General features: G+C 37.5%; 1 protein-coding gene across 2 annotated transcripts in view; it reads left to right on the top strand.

Annotated features, from left to right (window-relative positions):
• STOX2 (storkhead box 2) overlaps positions 1-17,157 on the top strand; it is a 147,382-nt gene extending 130,225 nt beyond the window's left edge. For both annotated transcript variants that reach the window (XM_088131846.1, XM_007422707.4), the window contains exons 3-4: positions 1,734-4,002; positions 10,263-17,157. In XM_088131846.1, the coding sequence (XP_087987972.1) occupies positions 1,734-4,002; positions 10,263-10,458 (2,465 nt within the window). In that variant the 3' untranslated portion in view covers positions 10,459-17,157. The remainder of the gene's footprint in view (positions 1-1,733; positions 4,003-10,262) is intronic.
• Positions 17,158-24,465: the final 7,308 nt, after the last annotated feature.

Genomic DNA, 24,465 nt, shown 5'->3' with positions numbered 1-24,465 from the left:
TTAACAAGGATTGCTTGTACCTACTTTTGAGTCTATAGCACTTTTCATCAAATAAGACTGTAAGCAAAACTAAAAGAGAGGGGAGAAATTTGCATGAAATTTGCATTGATGAAGTCTGGCAAGATATTGGAGATTAGGCTGCACCAAATGTTGAGTGGTTCAGGATGCTCCTGGGATGAGGAAAAGATTAATGCGTGCTCTCTCTCTGTGTATTCACCCCCACACACATATATAGTAAAAAAATAAAATCCAGGCCGTAGGGAATGTAGTCTTAGGTGGAACATAAGGTGAAAAGCAGAAGCACATGAAATATAACTATTTTTATATTAATGAAGTTAATATAATTTTAGATATATAGTAGATTTAAAGAAAGAAAATCAGTGGAAACCAGATTATATAGCTTTTAATTATTTGGTTAAAAGAATACACTCTTAGAGAATATAGTCCTATATTAAGACAATAAAGTCCTCTTATCTAAACTTGCTGTTTTCCAATCTATGCGAAAAGTAGAGGTGATAAAAATCCATATTAGGGCAAAAGGTTCATTTGCTTTATTTCCACCCAAGATTTTATTTTATCCTGTATACTTACAAATCACCTATAAAGAGAGATAATTGCATTTATTTTTTCTCAATAAAATAAATGGACCTTGCACAATTTAATTTTACAGTATATTATAGATTTTTTCATTGATTATATAGGGATAGGTATGGGGATGGAATTTAACTGGTGTAACATAGTGATTTTTCAAATAGCTAGATTTCTTTTTCACAGTTATGGCAATAATTGGTGTTAAAAAACAATATAAAATGGCTTTGCGTATAAAAGGTCCCTCTGTTAGTCATTTTTTTCTTCTTTCAGAAGATAGTGATCTGAAGGTCTGTATTATATATAACGGGTGCAATACGTGCCCTAGGAAAGCCAATGAAGCACAGATAAAATGTTATTTTTATTATATTCATTTATGTGGTGAAATTCCAGAAATTCACCTACATGCTAGAACTGTTATATTGTATTTCATGACTACTAGGAAACAAATACGTTAGTCTGGCATATCAAAAAGTTTGAACAGCATTTTACATTATAGTTGCACAGCTTGCCTAAATATGTATCAAAGCAGTAATGGTCACTCTGATACTAAGGAAAAAAAAGTTCTGAAGATATTTTGCTTGTCATCTTCATACCAAAACAGTCTGTTGATGTGTATGTTGTACTTCACTTTTTTAACATCACATAAAGCATTAGTTTAAGATACACTAGAGATATATTGGGGATTTTTTAAAGCCTTTTTCTTGTCGATTTTCTAATTTTGTTTATTTAAAACAGCAGAATGATGTCTTTTGATTTCTTGCTACTTTGCTTTAATAAAGAATGAATTGCGGTAATATTTATCAATTCTCATAGGAAGGAGAAAACTGTTTTCTGAAGTTATCAGATTACAGGTAAACATTTGAATATAAATTTGAATTTTTCAACACTTTATCTAGACTTTTTAAAAACATTACTAATACTTTTCCTTTATAGTGAACAATTAAAGGTTTCAGGTACAAGCAATAAGTTGAAAACAAACCCATAGGGAGATGCTCTGCCAGGGTAGGGGTTTTTTTTGTTTTTGTTTTGGTCAGTTCCTTGTCTTGGAGATCATGGGTTATTTGAAGGAAGGCTTCAAAAGAGTACTCAGAACTATCTCTGATAAAATGCATCTCATATATACATATTATTGTTTCTTTTAGGTGTTCCAACTCCAAGTCCTGAAATCCTTCGTCATACCTTAAACATGCTTGTACGAGAAAGAAAAATATACCCAACTCCAGATGGTTACTTCATTGTGACCCCACAGACTTATTTTATAACACCTTCCCTCATAAGAACTAACAGTAAATGGTACCATCTGGATGAGAGGATACCTGACAGGTCTCAGTGTACCTCTCCACAGCAAGGAACTATAACTCCTTCCACCTCGGGCTGTGTCAGAGATCGAACGTTACCTAAAAACCACTGTGACTCTTGCCATTGTTGCAGAGAAGACATGCATAGCATGCATGCATCCACTCTACAAAGGAAATCAACAAAAGACTGCAAGGACTCTTATTGCCCCCCTTCTCTTTGCCAGATGCCACCCACTGAAAAAAGTAAAAGTACTGTAAATTTTTCTTACAAAACAGAGACGCTTTCAAAGCCTAAAGATGGAGAAAAGCAGTCTAAAAAGTTTGGGTTAAAATTGTTTCGACTAAGTTTTAAAAAAGATAAGACAAAACAGCTGGCCAATTTTTCTGCCCAATTTCCTCCTGAGGAATGGCCTTTACGGGATGAAGATACTCCTACCACTATACCTAGGGAGGTAGAAATGGAGATTATTAGGCGTATCAATCCTGATCTGACTGTGGAAAATGTCATGAGGCACACTGCACTAATGAAGAAGCTTGAAGAAGAAAAAGCGCAAAGAAGCAAGGCTGGATCATCAGCTCACCATAGTGGGAGAAGCAAAAAGAGTAGAAGTCATCGAAAATCTCATGGAAAATCTCGGTCACACAGCAAAACTCGAGTCTCTAAAGGAGATCCTTCAGAGGGTTCCCATTTGGATGTGCCAGGTGAAAGGGAATATGATTTCTATGATCCTCTCATGAGGTCCCCAAGGGAAGGCTGCTACATAATAGAACACAAAAGGGACAATTTTATCATGCACAGCAGTCCTAATGTTCTTGAGTCACATTTTCCTATGACACCTGAATGGGATGTATCTGGTGAACTGGCCAAAAGGAGAACAGAAATGCCTTTTCCTGAACCTTCAAGAGGAAGCTCCCATTCTAAGGTCCATCGAAGCCACAGTCACACACAGGACCGAAGATCAAGAAATGAGAGGTCTAATAAAGCCAAGGAACGTTCTCGATCAATGGATAACTCAAAAGGACCTCTGGGTGCTGCTTCTTTAGGTACCCCTGAAGACATAGCTGAAGCTTGCAGCCAAGATGATCAAACAACCAGTCAAACATTTATAGATGATAGCACCTTAAGGCCTTCACAATCACTTAGTCATCAAAGGGCTATTATGTCATCTGTAAACTACAAGGAGGTAATTAAACCTGAAAAGATTGCTGGCAGTGCAGAAACTCCTACTTCCTGTACCTTGGAACAAAGCAAACCAACCGAGAACTTACCACCTTATAATGAACTCAACTCTTGTACAACAAAATCAGCCATTGATGATTATTTTCAGTGTAATACTTCTAGTGAAACTGTACTCACAGCTCCTTCACCTTTAGGAAAAAATAAAGATGACAATGACCCAGTGACTTTGACAGATAGTATGAAAAAAGTCTCTCCCTCAGAAAGACAGTCACAGCACTTAGCTAGAGAATCAGGAGTCCACAGAGAGGAGTCGCCTAAAGGGCCAAGCAACAGTAGTGGGCCAATTGCTGCAAGTCAGACAGCTGAAGTAATTACAAATGGCCGACTAGCTCAACATCACAGCACAGAGTCTAGTAGCCTTGATAAGAGGAAAGAAATATTTAGTAAAGACACACTTTTTAAGCCTCTCCACAGTACTCTATCTGTCAACAGTTTTCACAAACCTAATGTGCCACTCTTAAAACCTCATCAAAAGGCACCTTCTGAAACCTTGCCAAGCAGATGCGATAAACTCGAACAAGCTATGGTAACCTCAGTCACACAAGTCATACCGATTTCACAGAGACAGCAAGAGACAGCTGGAAATCAAGAAGCAGCCTTTGATTATTACAATGTCTCTGATGATGATGACTCTGAGGAAGGGACCAATAAGAACACAGAGGAAGAGAAGAATCGGGATGATGTGGGCACTATGCAGTGGCTTCTTGAGCGAGAAAAGGAAAGAGACCTGCAAAGGAAGTTTGAAAAGAATCTGACTCTCCTTGCTCCGAAGGAAACCGAGAACAGCAACAGCCAGAGAGCTACACATTCAGCAAGGCTGGACAGCATGGACAGCAGTAGCATCACAGTTGATAGTGGATTCAATTCTCCACGGTAAGATTTTAAATTAACAACATTAATTTTCAACAGCCTTAAATGTAATATCTTGTTACCATATACAATGCATGAAATATTGCAGATTTATAGCATTTTATGTTAGATTTTTCCTACAGCTTGAGGCAGTGTTTAGGGTCTTTGATTTGAATAGAATCTATATCACAATGGCTTAGTAACAGTTAGTCACCTAGATACAGTGGGGCAAAAAAGTATTTAGTCAGCCACCAATTGTGCAAGTTCTCCCACTTAAAAAGATGAGAGAGGCCTGTAATTTTCATCATAGGTATACCTCAACTATGAGAGACAAAATGAGAAAAAAAATCCAGAAAATCACATTGTCTGATTTTTAAAGAATTTATTTGCAAATCATGGTGGAAAATAAGTATTTGGTCACCTACAAACAAGCAAGATGTCTGGCTCTCACAGACCTGTAACTACTTCTTTAAGAAGCTCCTCTGTCCTCCACTCGTTACCTGTAGTAATGGCACCTGTTTGACCTTGTTATCAGTATAAAAGACACCTGTCCACAACCTCAAACAGTCACACTCCAAACTCCACTATGGCCAAGACCAAAGAGCTGTTGAAGGACACCAGAAACAAAATTGTAGACCTGCCCCAGGCTGGGAAGACTGAATCTGCAATAGGCAAGCAGCTTGGTGTGAAGAAATCAACTGTGGGAGCAATAATTAGAAAATGGAAGACATACAAGACCACTGATAATCTCCCTCAATCTGGGGCTCCATGTAAGATCTCACCCTGTGGGGTCAAAATGATCACAAGAACGGTGAGCAAAAATCCTAGAACCACATGGGGGGACTTAGTGAATGACCTGCAGAGAGCTGGGACCAAAGTAACAAAGGCTACCATCAGTAACACACTATGCCGCCAGGGACTCAAATCCTGCAGTGCCAGACGTGTCCCCCTGCTTAAGCCAGTACATGTCCAGGCCCGTCTGAAGTTTGCTAGAGAGCATTTGGATGATCCAGAAGAGGATTGGGAGAATGTCATATGGTCAGATGAAACCAAAGTAGAACGTTTTGGTCTAAACTCAACTCGTGTTTGGAGGAGAGAGAATGCTGAGTTGCATCCAAAGAACACCATACCTACTGTGAAGCATGGGGGTGGAAACATCATGCTTTGGGGCTGTGTTTCTGCAAAGGGACCAGGACGACTGATCCGTGTAAAGGAAAGAATGAATGGGGCCATGTATCGTGAGATTTTGAGTGAACACCTCCTTCCATCAGCAAGGGCATTGAAGATGAAACGTGGCTGGGTCTTTCAGCATGACAATGATCCCAAACACACCACCCGGGCAACGAAGGAGTGGCTTCGTAAGAAGCATTTCAAGGTTCTGGAGTGGCCTAGCCAGTCTCCAGATCTCAACCCCATGGAAAACCTTTGGAGGGAGTTGAAAGTCCGTGTTGCCCAGCGACAGCCCCAAAACATCACTGCTCTAGAGGAGATCTGCATGGAGGAATGGGCCAAAATACCAGCAACAGTGTGTGAAAACCTTGTGAAGACTTACAGACAACGTTTGACCTCTGTCATTGCCAACAAAGGATATATAACAAAGTATTGAGATGAACTTTTGATATTGACCAAATACTTATTTTCCACCATGATTTGCAAATAAATTCTTTAAAAATCAGACAATGTGATTTTCTGGATTTGTTTTCCCATTTTGTCTCTCATAGTTGAGGTATACCTATGATGAAAATTACAGGCCTCTCTCATCTTTTTAAGTGGGAGAACTTGCACAATTGGTGGCTGACTAAATACTTTTTTGCCCCACTAACTAAACTATGACTGTGTATAATAAATCAAACTTTTCTAGAATAACATGTACATTGTGGTAGCATAACTGTGCTTCCATGTGATTGGAAGATTTTTACTTCATCTCAGTCACAGATGTGTGCTGTGTTTGCCTGTACGGATCATACATTTCAGGCACATGTATTTAAGAATTGAATAACGTTATAGATTCAGCCTATTGCCAAAGTTCTTGTTTCACTGTCAGGGCTTCACATACAGGTATTTTACAAAGCATGTTGGTGGAAGTGAAGCACTCTTTTTTGAAGTGTTGAGGCAGGTTGTGGGTATATGTGTACACATGCGCAGACATTTTTGGTGACTACTGATGAAGCCAAGTAGTTGTGCAGTAACTTGCGTGCAGAGATACCCTGGGAAGACCCTTGAAACAGCTGCGGCAAGCATACTGGAGCATGCAGCTGCTTCATCACTTCAAGGAGGGCACTTTGGCATGTTTTTTTGCAGCCATACTATCAAACCATGTTTTGCAGTAAATAGTGAACCCTGCCTATCTCTGCCTGCTTGGAGTAATGAGGGTTCAGAGTTAAAATAGTATTTATCCTAAAATGAATGCAAAAATACTAAAGAGTTTCAAATGTTCCATATTTTCCCATGGTGTGAGCTCTATTGAAAGATAAATAGGTTGAAGAAAGTTATAAAACTATTTTATTCAAATTTATTCTGTCCCAGTTATCACAAGCAGACAAAACGCTACTCTATGGTCCTTTCCTTCCAACCCTTGCAAATTTATTTGATTTCACCAAACATTGCCTTCACAATTTCAAATACTATCCTTGCAGTCCAGAAAATTATGACAATTATTTTTAAAATAAAAGTTGAGGTGTTTAAAGCTAAATTTTGCTGCTATGCCATATTCTACAAAGGGATTTTGCAGATTTTTCTTCTTTTCCCTAGATAGGTGATACATTTGCATCCTTAATTGTGTTTCTGATTTATCCACATTACGCATGTCTTCCTGGGAATTTACAAATATGTGACACTTTCAAAACTATTTGCAAGATAGAAATATGCACAAAGTATTGGGCTCTAATAACTAACAGGTTACAATTTTCTTCCTCTCCCTTTTTGCTGTAATTTTTTGGGCAATTCTTAGAATGGTACTAAATCAGCCCACTCAGTTTTATCAGAAAGGACTAAAGTTAGAACAAAACAGACATAGATAGATATTTGACTGTGGCTGATAATGATCAGTCTCTGTTCTAGAAGTCTGAACTAAGAGAAACTGAAGTAGGATAGAGGATAGGAAGTATTCAGTGATACCATGTCAAAACAATTGGTATCTCTCCAATTGTATTGCTCAACCATTTGCCTCATTGTAATACTGTTAGCTCAGACAACTTCAGTAGCAGTGGACAGCTGGACAACAGGCAAGTAAGACAGAGACAGCAGCTGCAGTCAATATTTGCCACTTCAACTGATACTATAGATCTTCTCAACAACCGATTTTTAGTATATCTCAGAGCAGAACAGGTAAAAATCATAGGGGAGAATTCCTCTGAAGCCCAGGGATGTTTCCTCTAGCAGTAATGGGACCAAAATCTGAGGTTAGAGGGCAGGAAGACAAGGGAGAACAGGATTGGACAAAGATCCCAGATCTTTTTATATTCTTCCTATATTTTTCCTTAATCTCAGGGGAAAAAAATAAATGGTATAGATATTTAAATACACAGATAAGACATTACTCTTTATATGAAACAATGACATTATCTTAATAGGCTTGGAGTTAGCATCAGAGTTTGTTTTTCTGAATGTTGTGTGTTGTTATTTAATCCTTCTCTGCCTGTGCCAAGAATCTGAGTTTCTCAGAGCATCTGTAGACCTCCCTCTTGCCTTTGTTTTGTGGTCAGTTTCTAGAGTTATGTTGCTACTTTTCAAATTGGTTTATCTGGCTTCTTTGTAATATTACCCATATTCCTCAAAATCAGGAGATTTCTGACTAACATATTATTAAAAGGCATACGTTTTCATGAGCTGCAGCTCACTTCATCAGATGATTTTTTTCTGATTTGAAGATGATTTGATTTTTTCTAATTGCTCTGAAGGCAATCAGAGAAGAGTAATTCACAGGAACTAACAAATCTGATACTGCTCACAAATTTGTGATCTGAGCTCTAACCAATAGTTTACACTCATCCATTTGTATTTAGTGAGAAATACAGCAGGCATGTTCATTGTGACTGTTTCATTGGTATCAGCTCATAGGTAATCTGATGTTCGTGCTATAACCTGTAGTTGACACATCACTGGAGCATGACATCTTGGAAACTACTGGTTCTAGCAGTCTAATTGTGGCAGAACAATTGGTTGGAAACATTTTACTGTAACTTCAACAGTTAATATCATGTGAAATACAAGTAGCAAAAGACAGTAAGTTATGTTCTTAACATAAGGATGAATTATTCCAAAGTATGCAAGTAGCAGCCTTACCTTCCTGTACTGATTATATATGTTTGTGTGTATAATATTAAGTCAGTTATAAGAAGAATTAGAAGGAAAGTAAAGGAAATAAGTTACTTACTTCTATGTAAAGTGAATCACAATTTCTGGTAATTCTGCTTCCCATGAATGAATCAACCTTGTAGTGGGCATTGCTCAATCATCCCTCTCAGCAGAAATAAACAGATAGGCAGAAAGTACCATTATTTATAGGGTTGTCCAAATCTTAGTACAATACTTGTAGAATATGTGAGTTGTTTCTTCTAATTAAACTAAGAATCAAACATCAAGAACAAATAATGTTTTTTAATTCTGGCGTGTTAAGGATGGATGGAAGACAGAATCAGAACATCATGAAAAATTTACATAAAGAGCTTCCGTTGTCTCCTTATGTATTCCTGTCCACAAGATGAGCCAATCTATTTCAGTTGATCAGTAGTAAGCCAGAATTCTTGAAAATCCTAATTTACTATGACATGCAAATTCTCTCAGTGTCATTTGTGTGGAATGCTCACATATGCCAGTTGTTTTTTATGTCCACATTATATTGTGCCTAGCGACTACCAAGCATTACTTGCTGTACGTGTAATTACTGTTTGCCTTCCATTGCCGATTGTCTTTGGATATATGGTTGAATTCCAACTTAATATATCAATGGACTAAGCATAAATTCAAACCTTGGGCATGGTTGACAGATAAAACTATGGGAAAGGGGTAATATTAGAAGTAAAACAAGTTATTTTTAAAAGTCTGAAGTGTTCTCTATGCTACATAAGAACTTGTAATAAAATACTAATTAATCTATCTTAGTTCAGTCATGCAGCTACACATCTGATTGAGCATAGCTGTGTTCTTGAATGGACAGTCTGAAATGCAAAGGTGCCACAGTTCACCTGCAGCATTAGCACACTGATTGTCTCGCTAGAATGACAAGTGACAAATTCAACATTCTAATATTGGCCCAATTTTTTTAAAAAAATTCTTAACAACAGTGTTATTAATAATTCCAGTATCTTTAGCTCCATGTTTTTTTAAAAATTACATATTTATAAAGTATCATTGTAGATTAATTCCCAAAGCCAATTTTAGAAAGAGCTATGAACATACAATATATTTTAAAAGATAAACATATATATACTCCTCACCAAATCATAAGATGAGATGTGACAAGAAATGACAAACTGCACAAAAGGCTGGATTCTGCAACAACAATGTAATATGGAGTGAAATAAATCGTTTGTGTTTCCTTAATTTATAGAATTTATTCTAATTCTGCTCGTATTGGTAAGACTCCCTATACAGGTAGTCCATGACTTACAACAATTCATTTAACAACAATTTGAAGTTATGACAGCACTGAAAAAAGTGACTGGTCCTTGCACTTACAACCATCGCAGCGTCCCTGTGGTCAAAATTTGGGTGCTTGGCAACCGGCATGTATTTACGATGTTTGCAGCACCCCAGAGTCACATGATTGCCATTTGCGACCTTCCCAGGAGTCTTCCACCAAACAACGTCAATGAGGGAAGCTGTATTCATTTAATGACTGCATGATTCACTTAACGACTGGTGATTCGCTTAAAGACTGCTGCAAAAAAGGTCATAAAATTGGGCATGACTCACTTAATGACCACATCACTTAGTGATGGATGGTCCAGTCCCAGTTGTGGTTGTAAGTCGAGGACTACCTGTATACCTAAAATCTACCCCTCTTTTGACTATATCTGATCTTGCAGTAAAAATTCTTTAGACACTTTCATCTATCTTTATAGACATGGTGGACTAAAACTTGGTTTTCCTTAAAAAATAAGTATGAAACTCAAAATGTGTATTTTAGTTCATGGATGGAATTTACAGAGTGCATAGAATAGGATACATTTATAATCAGACTCAGACGTTTCTCTTGATGGCACTTTCTGTTCTGTTACCTCTGGCCAGCTTATGGATAAGTACATAGGTTTCATTGATAATTATTTTTTCTCTTTTTTTAGTACCCGTGAGAGTTTAGCTTCCAATACTTCAAGCATTGTTGAAAGCAACAGACGCCAAAATCCAGCTCTCAGTCCTGCGCATGGTGGTGTAGGTCCAGTGTTCAGCTTCCGAGCAACTGCTGACCCTCCAACAAGTGAAACTGAAAAACTGCAGAAACCCGCTAATTGCTTGCAAGCTTCTGTTACAAGTGTTTGATAGTGCTTCTGCCACACATCTTCTGTCTCATCGTATACATCAAAGTTTACGACACTGAGATTGATGTTTACGTGTTTGGAGGGAAAAAATAAACCAGGCATCTTAACTGCATAGTTTTTGTGTCAACTTAAACTGTGCTGCTAGATAGGCTAGGGGCAACAAAGAAATCTTTATTTCAAGGCATTGCTTTTCACATTTTGCGGCTCTGTAGCAACAGAATAGGGACAATATGTACACTTTTGCTTCACTTACTTGTAACTGAGCACATATATGAAAGTCTAGACACTGTAAGTGTAATCTGCATTATCAATGTCATGCAGTTGCCAACTTCATTTAAAAATGCCACAGATATGTGATGCCCCCACCACTGATTAAACTGTTTACCACAGATGTGATTTTTTTTTCTTTATAAACTGAGCCTTCATTGAAAGTAAACAGCTAAGGGTCACCTTGAAGGCAAACAATGCCAAACAAGATTAGGAAAGACCTCAGCTCTACCTGTGAATTATTTATATATCTGTCATTTTCACTGTGAGTCTTCATGACATGATCTTGCAAGAAATCATAGCAAAAGTAAGTTAAAAGAGGTCATGTTTTAAAAATGTGGGAAGAGGTAGGAGCTAATGGAGAAGTTACCTATTTTTATGTTACTTGAGTTCTTTTAAGTAAAAAGTAGATATTTGCCTAAAAAATGTTAATTTTACATATTTGCAAGGAGGGGTATAATACTTGTAATTGACAGTGAGTAACGAAAAAAACTGACTGGGACTAAGTGATAGAAAAGGTAGCAAACATCGCAAACATTAAATAGGAAATAAAGTTAAGCAATCACTTTAATGTGTCACCCCAGTTGTTACCCCCCAAATATTACTAAGATTGAAAGAATTTGAACAATTATTAAAAAAAAGAAAAAAAGAAAGCTCTTTGTAATACAAATAATAGTGGCCTGAAGAGTTGATTTCTTTCTATGGAAGGACATATTATATTTCTATTTTATGTAGATTTTAGAGTGCCTAAATTAGGCTCTTGAAACGAGCATACATTGTAGAAAACAGATATAGAGACTAATAAACTTCAGGCTTTTTATTGAATTATATTTCTTTGTAAGTAAACATTGTATGGAAATACTTAGTTTAAAAACAATCATAGGAATTGAAATTAAACATGTCTAGGATGGTTGATATGCAGAGAGATCACTTGCCTGATATGAGAGGTGACAGATGCATACAAACTTAGTTAAGTTTTTCATCATCAAAAGCTAGGTCAATAAAATACATTATTTTACCTCTCTTATGAAACTCACAAAGTTAATAGCAGAAGTTCTGTATGCATTGATTTATTATAATGTATATGTCCTGCAATGGCTAATCCAAAGTAATTTATTTTTTGAAAAAAAAAGTATACTAAATTAATGGTTAGAGAGGTTTACAGTTTCAGAAGTAAACTTGAATAGTATAAAGGGCCAAATTCTGCTTCAGTTGTTTATGCAATCCCATATTGCAGAGAATTAGTTTTTCAAACAATCATAATTGTGGTACAAATTAAAGTACGAAATACAGTAAGAAAGATCAGGAGCAGTGTAAATTGTTGTGCACATTGACATTTACACTATCTGTCTTTTGTTGATCTTCAGGTGATATGATCAAATATACCATTAAAGGCAGTATTTCATCAGCTACTGGTGACAATATTTATAACTTTTCAAGCTTCCCTTGTGTTCTGTGTTGTCTTCTGAAGGTGCACTTTGAAACTGGTTTTGAACAGCTTGCAGGTGCTTCTTGAAATAGCTTTATAAATCTTAGGCTTAATTGGTTTCAGTTTACATTTTGATAAATTATTCCATTGTAAATCCAGGGGCTTTGGAACATATTGAAAGACTCAGAAGTACACTTTGGATTTCTGAACAATCAGGAGCAGCTTTTTTCCCTTTCGTGTGGGAAGCCTTCCACCCTGCTCCCTGAACCTTTTCAGTTGTGGGGCCATTTTGAGTTGCAACCATTCTACACTTAGAACAAGCAGTAAAGGATAACTATAGGTACTTGATGTATTATCATGTGTAAGTTCTGTTTCCTACAAACAGAAAGATAGAACTCACTGCACGTAATGAAGGTTATTAGCCTGCTTGATTGTTTACTTGGCCTCCTGCCCTCTAAATTTGAAGCTATGTTATAATAACCCAGTAAGGCATTGCCTGACAGAACTTACTGCTGACACATGTAACACTAGCAGTAGTCAATACTTGCAGATTCCAGATAGGTTTTGAGGAAGAAATTGTTATCACAGTAGTTATAATTATTTAAAATTTGAAACATGCTCTGATCTTATCATGTGTATCAGTTCAGCAAGTAAGAATTGTAGAAACGGATTTCCTAATTTATGGCCAAAAGCAAAAATTGAAATGCAGTATTAAAATGGGGAAGATACTACCACATACGGGAAACACTTTTTTCATCCATGAGAATTATTGAAATTGATACCTGTAGCAGTTATGCAAAAGAAATCATTCCACTGTTATATTTACAAATTATCTCAGTTGATATTTAAAGATTCCCAAAGAAGAGCTTTAAAAAGGTCCTGGCTATGTTGGCATGGTTATTGGCCAATAGTATGTTTATGACTTTTTATTAGCATTAATGTTACTCTTGCAACATGTAATATAAACAGAAGTTACAAAAAGAAATGTTCTTATGGTGCATTATTTTTTAAGGGAAGCCCATCTTGAGATTATAGATACACACCCATAGGGGTGGAGCTTGAGTCTTAAGTGTTGAGTGACAAACTCTTATCCTGTGATAAAATTATGATGACCTTGTATTACATGGTTGATAATCGATTATCCTCCTTTTACTCTATCAGCTGAAAGGTTTACAAAACCAGAATGCGTTGAATTTCTATGTTGTGACTTTAAAGGGTCAACACAAATCTGTCGGCATTTTGCACACTGAATATGTATTATTATAATACAACATATTACTTTTATGGTAAAAAATTTTTTTTACACATATAACTACCTCCATGAATTTGATGAAATGCAGCAACATTTTAAAAAAAGGTAATGTTAAGAGCAGCATTGAAAACTTTATGAAGAAAAAAAGGCCATGATGTTCTCTCGTGTGTCGGTGCTTGTGTATGAAGTCATTTTTCATTGCCATGATTTCCTGTTACTGTGTTAAATTGGCTTTTGGCTTTAGTAGTACAAGATTTTATAAAAAGTTGTAGAATCTTTTAGATAAACAAAGGGAGGATCAAAATTGTCCTTTGTATTTCCATTTCTGTTGAAATGTCAACCTGATAGAAAGTCAAGTGTTGCTTGTAATTTAGAAGCCTGTTAATAGATACAGTATATGGAATATGACTGGCAGTTTAGGGCTTAACAGGAGTGACGCCGGCTATTTTAACTGCCTCCGTTGGAACACTTTGGGCCCTATTCTGTCCCATTTGTGGGGAAATAGCATGCCAGAACTTAACTTACATCCTTGCATTAGTTGCCTACAAATGGCCCATTGGAGTGATAAAGTTCTCAGTTTTCGGTCTTAGGCATCTTGGGGATTAAATGTTATAAGTTGCGTCCTTTTCACAATGAAATAAATAGTCCGATGTCCTGACATTAGTGACATTGGGAATGTAGCCACAAAATAAGGTGAAACCACTGTTTTTTTTTTCATTTTAGGATAATCAGGTGGTTTGCTGTTTTTTTGTTGTTGTTTTTTGTTTTTAATGAGGAGCAGTTAAGAAGTACAGGAAAAAAATCTAGAGGAAGGTGGAGGATCAAGAGGCATTTAAATGACAGCTGCCTTACAACAACTGTATTGTTTCTGATGTGCTAGACATAAAAATTGGATTTTTCAGTTCAATACAGGATTTTTTAAAAAATTGGAAGAGCATATTTTCAAAATATTTTAAGTGGTTAAAATAATGCTGGCTTTATTATATTCACGGCCATGGACACAGTGTGCCTGAAAAATACTGCAATCATACAGCAAAGTTACCCAAATTCTGCACCTGGAAGAGCCATCTTTTGCAACCTGAATGCAAGTTCGCTCCTATGCTCTGCTGTTAGCCTGAGAGGAGAACTGCAGCTAGGCCCTTCGCAATGACAATCCTATGCAGAGCCATCCTGAAATCAAGAGATAATCCCCAAGTGTGTGCTTTAATCTCCTTTCATAGAAATGCAGAGGATGCCAATTCCCAGGGCAGTCTCAGAATTCATGCTGTGTGGTGCAGTCATGGACACAGCGACAACCGTCACCCCTGAATATAATAACCAGATAAATACAAAAGGGTTGTGTGATTAAACAGCATTCTTACTCTCAGTAAATCACCAGCATTAGCTGTCAATCAGAAATGGCAGCTACTTCTATTCTGGGGGGTAGTGAATGATTTTAATAAAAAGAGCAGGTCATGAAATTGTGGTAATGGGTTGCCCTGATATTGTGCCTTGACTTCACAGAGTCAACAAACAAGTGGGAAAACTCCACTGAAACACGAGGACTTGCTTTTACGTGAGTGTTCTTAGGTTCACAAGTCTATCGCGTAAGAGTGCTGTCATCTGATTCGGGTTTATTGTGCTTCTGGGCATCTTTGCCTGCCTGCTTATAATTAATATTAATTTAATCTTTAAAATAAAAATCAGTGTTAATGCAGCAGCATTCATTTAAAGTTACTGAAGAAAAGAAACTCTTATGAAACCTTGCACTAGCTCTTACCAGAGTGCCAAAATGTTTCACTTCCAGCAACATAGCCATTCCCATTGACAAAAAAGAACAAAAATTAATACAAGCAAGGAAAATAGTTTAAATGTGTTTTATGTGGGACTTTCCCTAATAGGAAGTTGCCAGGTTCATTAAGGTAGACTTTGCTGCAGTGTATACTTCTTTCTGCTCCTCCACAGAAGTGGTATTATTAAATAGACTTCCAATTCTTTTTGTGAACTGCCTTTTGAAAAAGAAGAGAAAATCCCTCAGTCCTAAGCATGCAGATAATTGTTGTAAGGATTTTCCCCCCAAAGTCTATGGCACTTCCAAAATGCTGAATCCTTACCTGCCCTTTTGAGAATTTAGACATTCTTGGATTGCCTACCAAGAGATGTTCACAGCCTCTTTGAAAGCACACACAAACCAGCTGCTGGATGTTTTTCTCTCCTTACAGCTGGCATTTTAAGCCTTTCTCTGCTGCAGATTTATATACGAGGTGCTATCACTGGGTTTGGGATCAAAGAAAGGCTAGTAAGATATCTCATGATATTGTTACATGCTGTCATTCCAAATCTGCTTTCATTTTCATTGGTGCAAATCATGTTTACTTTAATTGAAATGATAGAATATACATAGACTTTGTGTTTTTAAAATGGCTTGAATATTTGTGTTTGAAAGATATCATTACTGGAATAGAACCATTAAGCAGTCATAATAACGGTTTCAGGTCAGCTCAAGTAAGATGAATGCATAGAAATGTTTGTAGGATGTGCATTCAGTAAATAAAGTGTAAGACAGATATGGAAGAGGGGGTTAGGTAACGTGTGGCACTAAGTATATTGTACAACAGTCTTTTGCTCGTAACATTGCAGTCTTCCTTAGATCCGCAAAGACAGAGAGCTTTAACATCAAGTGATTATTAAGAAAGCTGCTGACTCCCAATTGAAAAACAGACCTGCTGTATACGGTACTGTGATGGCAAAATCAGCAGGACACCAATGGTGATGCAATCTTCTGTAAGCCTCCTATGAATAAGATAAAATATGGTGCCTCTTCTAACATCATGTGACTGAAGCAAAGGCCACACTCAACACTTCAGAGAAGTGTAATGTATTACTAGCTTATGCAGCAGTATAGAAGAGTAGATGGCTCCTATATAGTGGACAGGGACAGTTTGAATAGAGTCATTGGGATTTACTTTTATTGGGGGAATACACATAGAGCCATTGTATTTCATAATTTGGGTCTATCAAGCTCCTATCATGCCAAGTATATGATACATAAACACTTCATAAGCTCACCAGAGTGCCTCCACTTTGAGTTCTGGATCATAAAAGGTATTCTAGACAAATTGCTCCTCTCTGTGAGAAACTTACCCACACACACCCCTTGATGCTAGTTGATAATCATCTGTAACAGTACTCTGATTTTCAAGTTACAATGCTGTTAAAATGGATATACATCAAACACCTGCCTGTGAGCATGAAAGATCTCAATAGGGCCCAATGAGTAACTTCTGTGTCATCAAGAGACTTTCCATTTAAGGGTTCATAATTCTGCAGGTAACCTCCTGTGAGTGACTGAATGTGACTGTTGCATTAGGTTTAAATGAGTAAATAAATGCAAGTGGGACTTACTGTATGCTAGAAGGGAGTTTTGCAACCAAGACAGCCTTGTATAAATGTGTTTGCACTGAAAAAATTAAAATTACTTGGTCTCTGGTTGCTGTAAAGGTCATCCAAGCTGGATGTTCTGTTTATATTGTACAGTATTTCATATGAAATAATTACAGTTCATGAAATGTCTTCCCTTAACGTTACTGATTTATAACAGCACATTTGTGACATGGTTTTTATTGTGTCAGTGTACCATATTGTAAATGATGATAACTTGTCATGCTTAGTAAAATAACTTAAAAAAAAAAAAAAGGACAGGGATTTTTGTAAGTCTATATTTGAAAGTCCCTTCATATGGTAATATTGTGTTCATGTTGTTTATGTAGTGTTGTGTGAAATATCCATTTTGGATTGTGTTACTTTTTAAAATATTAAATAACATTTGGTTATATGTTGTGTTTTCAAGCCTTTTTTATTTTATGTTGGAAATTCCAGTGCTGTAAGGAAAATGTGCATACTAGTTATGTTCTGTGTTTTCAACTCATTTTATCATGTGAATGTTATACTTTCTGTGTTAGAATCTTTGTAAAAAAATTGAGCCTTACGCCACCTAATAATTAATTTATTTTACTAGATGCTGTCTCTTCCCAACTAGCAGCAGTTTTCTCCCTTCTTAGGAAGAGGAAATAAGCGGTCTTTCCCAGCTTGGTTCCTTAATGGTGTGCTTGAAATATGGTTCAGCCATTGAGGTATGCATTTCCCTTACAGCATTATCTTTAAAAGTTGATTACCATAATTGAAATAGAACTTGCTCACAGATCTTTCAGAAAACAGATCTGCTTGTATATTGAATACCAGTTTGAGAATACTTATAAAGACTTCCTTTAGTCAAGAAAAGCTTTATTTCATTTATACCCTACCCCTTCTACAAGGATCTCAAGACAACTAAACATCATTTTATTGTCTCAAGAGTCCTTTAGTTAGGTTGAGAGTTGGTGCCTGGCCAAGCATTCAGAGAGCTTCATGGTCATGTGAGAATTTGAACCTGAGAGTATATTTGAAGTTGCCTTATACAAAACGGTTGAACTGTATAATCTGGAATCATCTGTTGGATTGCTATCATTTGTTTGACCAGAATCACGTATTTGACCCATCACTGCAGGATTCTGGAAAGAGATCTTTCTTCATACCTGATATGTAGTATCTTATTGTTTTTCTAAAAATTAGGCATTTAGTAAAAAGATAGATATGCAGGAATTGGAGTGTGCAAAACAGTTTGAATTGCCCAGTTTCGAGTTTGAAACCATTGTTTTGACTTTAAAACAGCTATTTTGTATTGAAAAAAAGCCTATTCGGATCATTTTGGGATTGTTTTGAAACGAAACAGATGTTTCAGAATGCTTCTAAAATAACCGAAACAGCTCAGCTCAAATGCAAGACAGGCTGTTTTGAATTCAAAATAGTATATTTGGAGTTTAAGGTAGTTAGAATTCAAATTGTTTTGCATACCACTGTGTCGGAGTATTTTGGAGTGAAATCATCTTAGTATCTGTGCACACCTTTACACTAAAATAATGTATTTACACTGCTTTAATTGTACTTTTCTCTCAAAGTGTTAAACTACCAAAAAAATCCCCAAACCCTAGATTTGTCCTGTTTGAGCTCTCATTCAGTTTCTTGGAAAGAAAGAACAACCAGCATTTGTAGGGCACATGTCCAATTTAATTTGAGTTGGGCCACATAGGTTATGCATTGTAGGATATTCCCATGGACAAAACTATTTTTGCAAACTGTGACTTTTAGGGTCTTTTGGGGTCTAACTGACATACATGACTACCTTGAAAAATTACCAGCAAACTTGCTGATTGGCTCAAGGGAGCTCACGTCTTGCCTCCTCAAATGTACCAGATGTTCCCTCCCAGGCTTCCAGCTTTATTTGCTTTTTACTCTACAACTCACTTCCTGAGGCCTGAGCTCTCCCATGCAGACAGCTGTGCTGTTTCAATCCAGGAATTTTCTGCAGGGAGATTGAAATGCACAAAACTGCTCCCTAAATGTCCAAATGGACTCTTTTTCACCTCTTATTCTATATCTTTATTTCCTTAAATGCTAGTGCAAACCTATATATTCTACTGAGAAAGAAGTTCTGCTGAGTTCAGTGGAGATTACAGCCAAGTAACTGGCTATAAAACTATCATTTCACCTTTTAGAGAATTTTGCATGAACAGATTACATGCTGGAAGAACATACTGTTACTTTAATTACCATTAACTTCAAAAAACTGCTGGCATAGACTGGGATCACATGGCATGCAGTAGCTCCTGGAATCACACACAATGTGCCAACCTTATAATAGAAAACCAAGACAATATAATCTGACTCTGTGTGCTGGTGAATGATATAAATTGGCTGTACTGTATTTCAGATGAACATGCTTTTTAAAAGACGCTTTAGACTTAGTTTTAATTAAAACTTGGTGTTTTAGGCAAAGAATGCCATGGATCTACAAGGTTGGAGGCAGAGAACAGCTTATGATGTATACCTTATACCAGTATTGTCCAAACTTGGCCACTTTAAGATGAGTGGACTTCAACTCCCAGAATTACCCAGCCAGGCTGGGGAATTCTGGGAGTTGAAGTCCACTCATCTTAAAGTGGCCAAGTTTGGACAACACTGCCTTATACTCTTTGAGATGAGTGGACTTCAACTTTTCTGCAAGTTTTGTCACTTTAATGAGCTTTGTTAGGCATTGCAAGCATTCTGGAAAAACCCCTGTCAATAATCACTGGTGATATTGGCAGAAAGGAAGTATTCATATGCAGTGTTTTGCATCTCACCCAGGCTGCACTGGGGCTGGACATGCTGATTCACCAGCAGGCTGTTGTCATTTGATTGGGGCTGATCCAGAGCACTCACTAGGTGAGCATTCCAGATGACGTGCCTGAACCCATTCACATCAAAGGCATTTCAGGAGCTTTTCTAGTTTTGTAAACATCCATTGTCTATTTTTTTAAAAATAAGTTTTTAAAATTCTCAGATCACTAAGATCTGAGAATTTAAGCAGGTCATGATAGCAGTGAGTGCCAGAGTGGGCTTTAGTTGAGATGGGTGTCCAACAGCTGCCATTAAACTGAGAAAGGTCATCAAATTTTGCTGCTTGGGCAAAGTGGAGCTCAGAGAAGGATGTGTGCATATCCGTGAGAGAAAAAGAAAAATGAGAAGATTGTGTAAGACTTGGGAAATAGTTATGTGAAGGGGGCTTACGTCAAATGTTTGCACAAGGAATTTGTGAGTACTTTTTTCTCACACTACTGATATTTTTGGAAGTAATACCAGAAAGAAGTGAACGAAAGGAGCCAAAGCTGGTTGGAATCAATGACTTTTTATACTGAGAGTGTATTCAAGGGAAATTGCTGCGTAGGAAATGATTTGTGAAAGATAAGTCCATACAGTAAATCTACTGTATTCTTTAAAATGTAAATCTCTGTGTGTTGTATTAATCAGCTTTTGTAGCTCATGTGAGCCTTGGTGATGGATTTTATCTAGAGAGCTTCATGACTAAAGAGGCAAGTGTGAAGCTTCCACAGCCCAAAGGACATACCTCTCAGTGCGTTTTTAAAACCTGCTTCTACTGCCCTGTCCAAAGGTGTGTGAGCAGCAAAATGTAGTTTAACAAGTCAGGTTGTGGGCACAGGAGACAAATGCAGTGGTGGAAACAATAGCAAGAAGGACTTGAGTTCATTTCAAGGTTCAGATGACACAAAGAATGCCATGGATCTACAAGGTTGGAGGCAGAGAACAGCTTATGATGCAGAAGTCCTTATACCAGTGTTGTCCAAACTTGGCCACTTTAAGATGAGTGGACTTCAACTCCCAGAATGGCTGGCTGGCTGGCATGGCTGGCTGGGGAATTCTGGGAGTTGAAGTCCACTCATCTTAAAGTGGCCAAGTTTGGACAACACTGCCTTATACTCTTTGAGTAGAACAAAAGCAGAATTCTAGGCAAATTATACAGAATGAGAGCCCCATAAAAGAGGTTCTTTTTATCAATCTCCAAGGTGGCATATTAAACTCCAGGCAGTTGATTTCTTCTTCACCTGGCTCTATCACTGTGCACAACTTTTACAAGGCCATTTCTCCCAAGAGTCATATTCTTACAGTCTTGCACCCATGCATTTTTCCTTTTTGACATAATGGTGACTGCTGTACCTGGGTCAGAAGCTGTAGAGTCACAAGACTGTTGTGATTCCCCTTGCTACCACTGAAATCTATAGGCAAGATAGGTTCTTCAGGGTCATCATCTGCAAAAGTGTCTAGGGCAATTGCCTACTAATTATTGAAATGTTAATATCAGACATTCGGCAAAATGTTGTAAGGCTGTTCAGGGGTCCAGCCACCCAGATGGGGCTTTTCCAGAATGCAGTGAAATCAGGTTTTTGCCCCTCTCCCAAATAGACAGCCTTCATTCTATGGCATTTGAACATGTTTTTAATGGGTAGGTTGCCTCTTGGCTGACAGTGGGGTTGGGGGGAGTGCAGGCAGGATAATAATGAAAGTAGGAAGGGCAGGATTTTCTAGAGGGATTTTTTTTATTCCTGCTGAACAGGAAACTTCCCTGCCTTCCAAAGCTAATAGCCACATGCAAGAAGCTTTTCACTCTAGTTAAACGGAATATGTCTGTTTAATAAAAGCACATCTGGGAACACTTGAGCTAACCACTTCCCAAAAGATTGGGAGCTTTCAATGACTTGAAAGCACACTAAAGGGCTTAAGAACTCCAGACAAAGAGAAAGACAGGGCAGATCGTGAAACTGCTAGAAAGAAGGAGGGTCAGTCATTCTGCCATAATAACTTTTTTTTGCTGGTTTCAGCTGCCAGGCCCTTGGCAGTGGGGGTTGCATGTTCTTATGCTATTTGTCTTGCAGCTCCTTGAAACTGGGGAATAGCTGACTACTGCATCTGATTGATGAGATGGCTCTCAAGTTTATTTCACTCTTCACTCAATTTTGGCCCTGGTTTTCATTTGCAGGTTGGTGAAACTTTGTTAGATGGCCAGAGTTTGGGGCAGAGCAGGGAGGGAGTGTTACCAAATCTAGTGTGGGTACACTAAATTCACTCACTTCAACTGAGGGCAAACAAAGTGAGTGACACTTGGTGACAGTTAAGAGTGGCAGATAGTCTAAAAAAAAAAAAATAGCAACATGATCATCAGGAGAATAGATTTTGTGACCAAAGAGAGATTTAAATACAGAACAGTTTCTGACCGTTTGACAGAAGTACAGCAGAATGCTCTGCCATAGGCAGGAGTCAAGATTGCCTTAAAGCAGTGTTGTCCAAATTTGGCCACTTTAAGATGAGTGGACTTCAATTCCCAGAATTCCCCAGCCAGCCATGCTGGCTAGGGAATTCTGGGAGTTGAAGTCCACTCATCTTAAAGTGGCCAAGTTTGGACAACACTGCCTTAAAGGCACCAAAAAAACCCAAAACAAAAATAAAAACTGATAAGTAACAAATACATTGCAGAGAACCAACAAAAATGAGAAAAAGATGGTATTCTTAGACATATTGATCTAAAAGAAAAGAGAAAATAAGACATGAAATCATAGATAAAGTGCTGAAGTTCAGAAAACAATTTAAAACCAGGAATAAAAAACAGAAACAACTATGAAGAGGTGAAAAATATGTTAATGCAAAAATAGACTGTGAGGCGAGGAGTGTTGATAGCAGCATCTCTACTGAAGGAGAGGAAGAGCTAACAGTTGAGAAAGTTAGCAAAGTTGGTGAAATGGGGAGTCCTTTTTTAGAGCATTCAAAGCTCACATGCAACATAGGGAGCATAAACAGAAGGAGGAAAAACAGTATTCAGTTTTGAATTCCGGTATCAGGCAGAAATAATATACAAACAGTATTTCGTTTCTGCAGAACTGATAATATGAGTTCTGTTCAAAATGTGTTAATCTATAGGATTTTGCTCTTATCAGAGGTCTGCATCTAGTTACCTAAGACGACATCTATAAGGCACTTGTTAAGCCTAAGATGTCACCTATCCGGTGCCTAATTAAACACCCATCAGAGGGAAAAAAGAGAAAAATTTCTGATCTGATTTTTTACTATTTTTGAGACCATTTCTTGTGACAGTTTACAATAACAGTACCATCCCTGTGCCTCATTCCCGGGATTTAAAAGTACAGTGGTACCTCAGTTCACGAACTTAATTCGTTCCACGACTCTGGTCGTGACCCGAACCAGTCATGACCCGAATCAAATTTTCCCATAAGGTTCAATGTAATTACGGTTAATCCGTTCTGAACCATATGTATTTTTTTTTAAACCACAAAAATATGACACAAAGTACAGTACGAAGAGAGAGAACGCTAACCTTGCTTGACATGATTTCTGGCATGGAGGACATGAAGGCGGGTGGGGAGGCGGTTATTGCTTGGAGGGAGAGTCCCCCTCCCTACAGGAAGCCACAACCACGTGTCACAGCAGGGAAAATGGCCGCGGATCCTGTTCGTCACCCGATCCGGTGTTCACAAACAGAAGCAAATTTTGCGAACAGTGCTGTTTGTGACCTGAATTGGTTGTGAACAGAAGCGTTCGTGACCCGAGGTACCACTGTAATTGTGAATTAAAAAAAAAAAACACCTCTGAAAAGGAAGATTTACTTAGAAATGTCATTTTTATAAGGGTTGGCCTTAAATCACCAGCTCTACTAACTATAATAACCAAAGATCTTTATTCTAGATAATGACACTTTGGATGCATCCAGACTTGCCAAAAAGTCCTCCCTGTGGTTTTGCTTCTCTTCTTCCAAGTTTACTTCTTTTCAGAACACTTGGCTTAGAACAGCCTTCCTTGCCAATCAAGATGAACTCTACTTGCATTTATTCAAATTCATTCCTTATTCTCTAGCCCTGTCTTGCCTTCTCCTCTCCTTACTTGTTTTTAACTGCTCTTTTTTCACCTCTGATATTGACTTCCTCACAGTCTTAAATTTAGATTATTGATTGCTTAGAGCAAAGATGGGGGGGGGTTCTTTGACAATGCACTTTAAAGCACAGTGAAGGACAATGCAATGCGCTTTAAAGTGCAATGAAAGAATTACTGCCCTTGTTCAAAAGTTTCTGATAGAAATCAACAGGCGTGGAAATAATGGAGTTTCTTACAGTTTGCTTCTCTGTCCCTATTTTCTTTTCCTGGAGATGTTCTTCTCTTCCCTCTGTTCTTCCCTTTTGGAGCTTCTACTTCCTATCCCACAATACAGCTAAGGCAAACCAAAGCTTTTCCTACGGCAGTAAATAATGCTGTAAACACACGGTAAATGTATATTTGTGTATATTAATTTAATATATAAAGAGGAAAACATTGTGGTTATAAAATTCTTCCCTCAGGAGAAATACCAGTAGAGGATGAGTTAAGCTCAGGGCACAGAAGAGGACTACTGTAGTAGATTTCTCTGGAAACTTTACCAACCAATTCAGTCTCAGTTCTTCTAGTTAGTTCTGATCAGTTTTACAATGAAAGAAAGAAAGAAAGAAAGAAAGAAAGAAAGAAAGAAAGAAAGAAAGAAAGAAAGAAAGAAAGAAAGAAAGAAAGAAAGAAAGAAAGAAAAACCAACCCTGCAGGCCTCATTTTCCCCTGCTTTATAGAAGCATATTTTACTAGGAAATCTGATCTTAATCCTTTCAGTCAGT

This window comes from Python bivittatus, unplaced genomic scaffold (assembly GCF_059951505.1).
Source record: "Python bivittatus isolate LINGU-HERP-01145 unplaced genomic scaffold, Pbiv_v1 ctg000070_np1212, whole genome shotgun sequence".
NCBI classification, from domain to species: domain Eukaryota; kingdom Metazoa; phylum Chordata; class Lepidosauria; order Squamata; family Pythonidae; genus Python; species Python bivittatus.
This window is presented reverse-complemented; position numbering and strand designations above follow the sequence as displayed.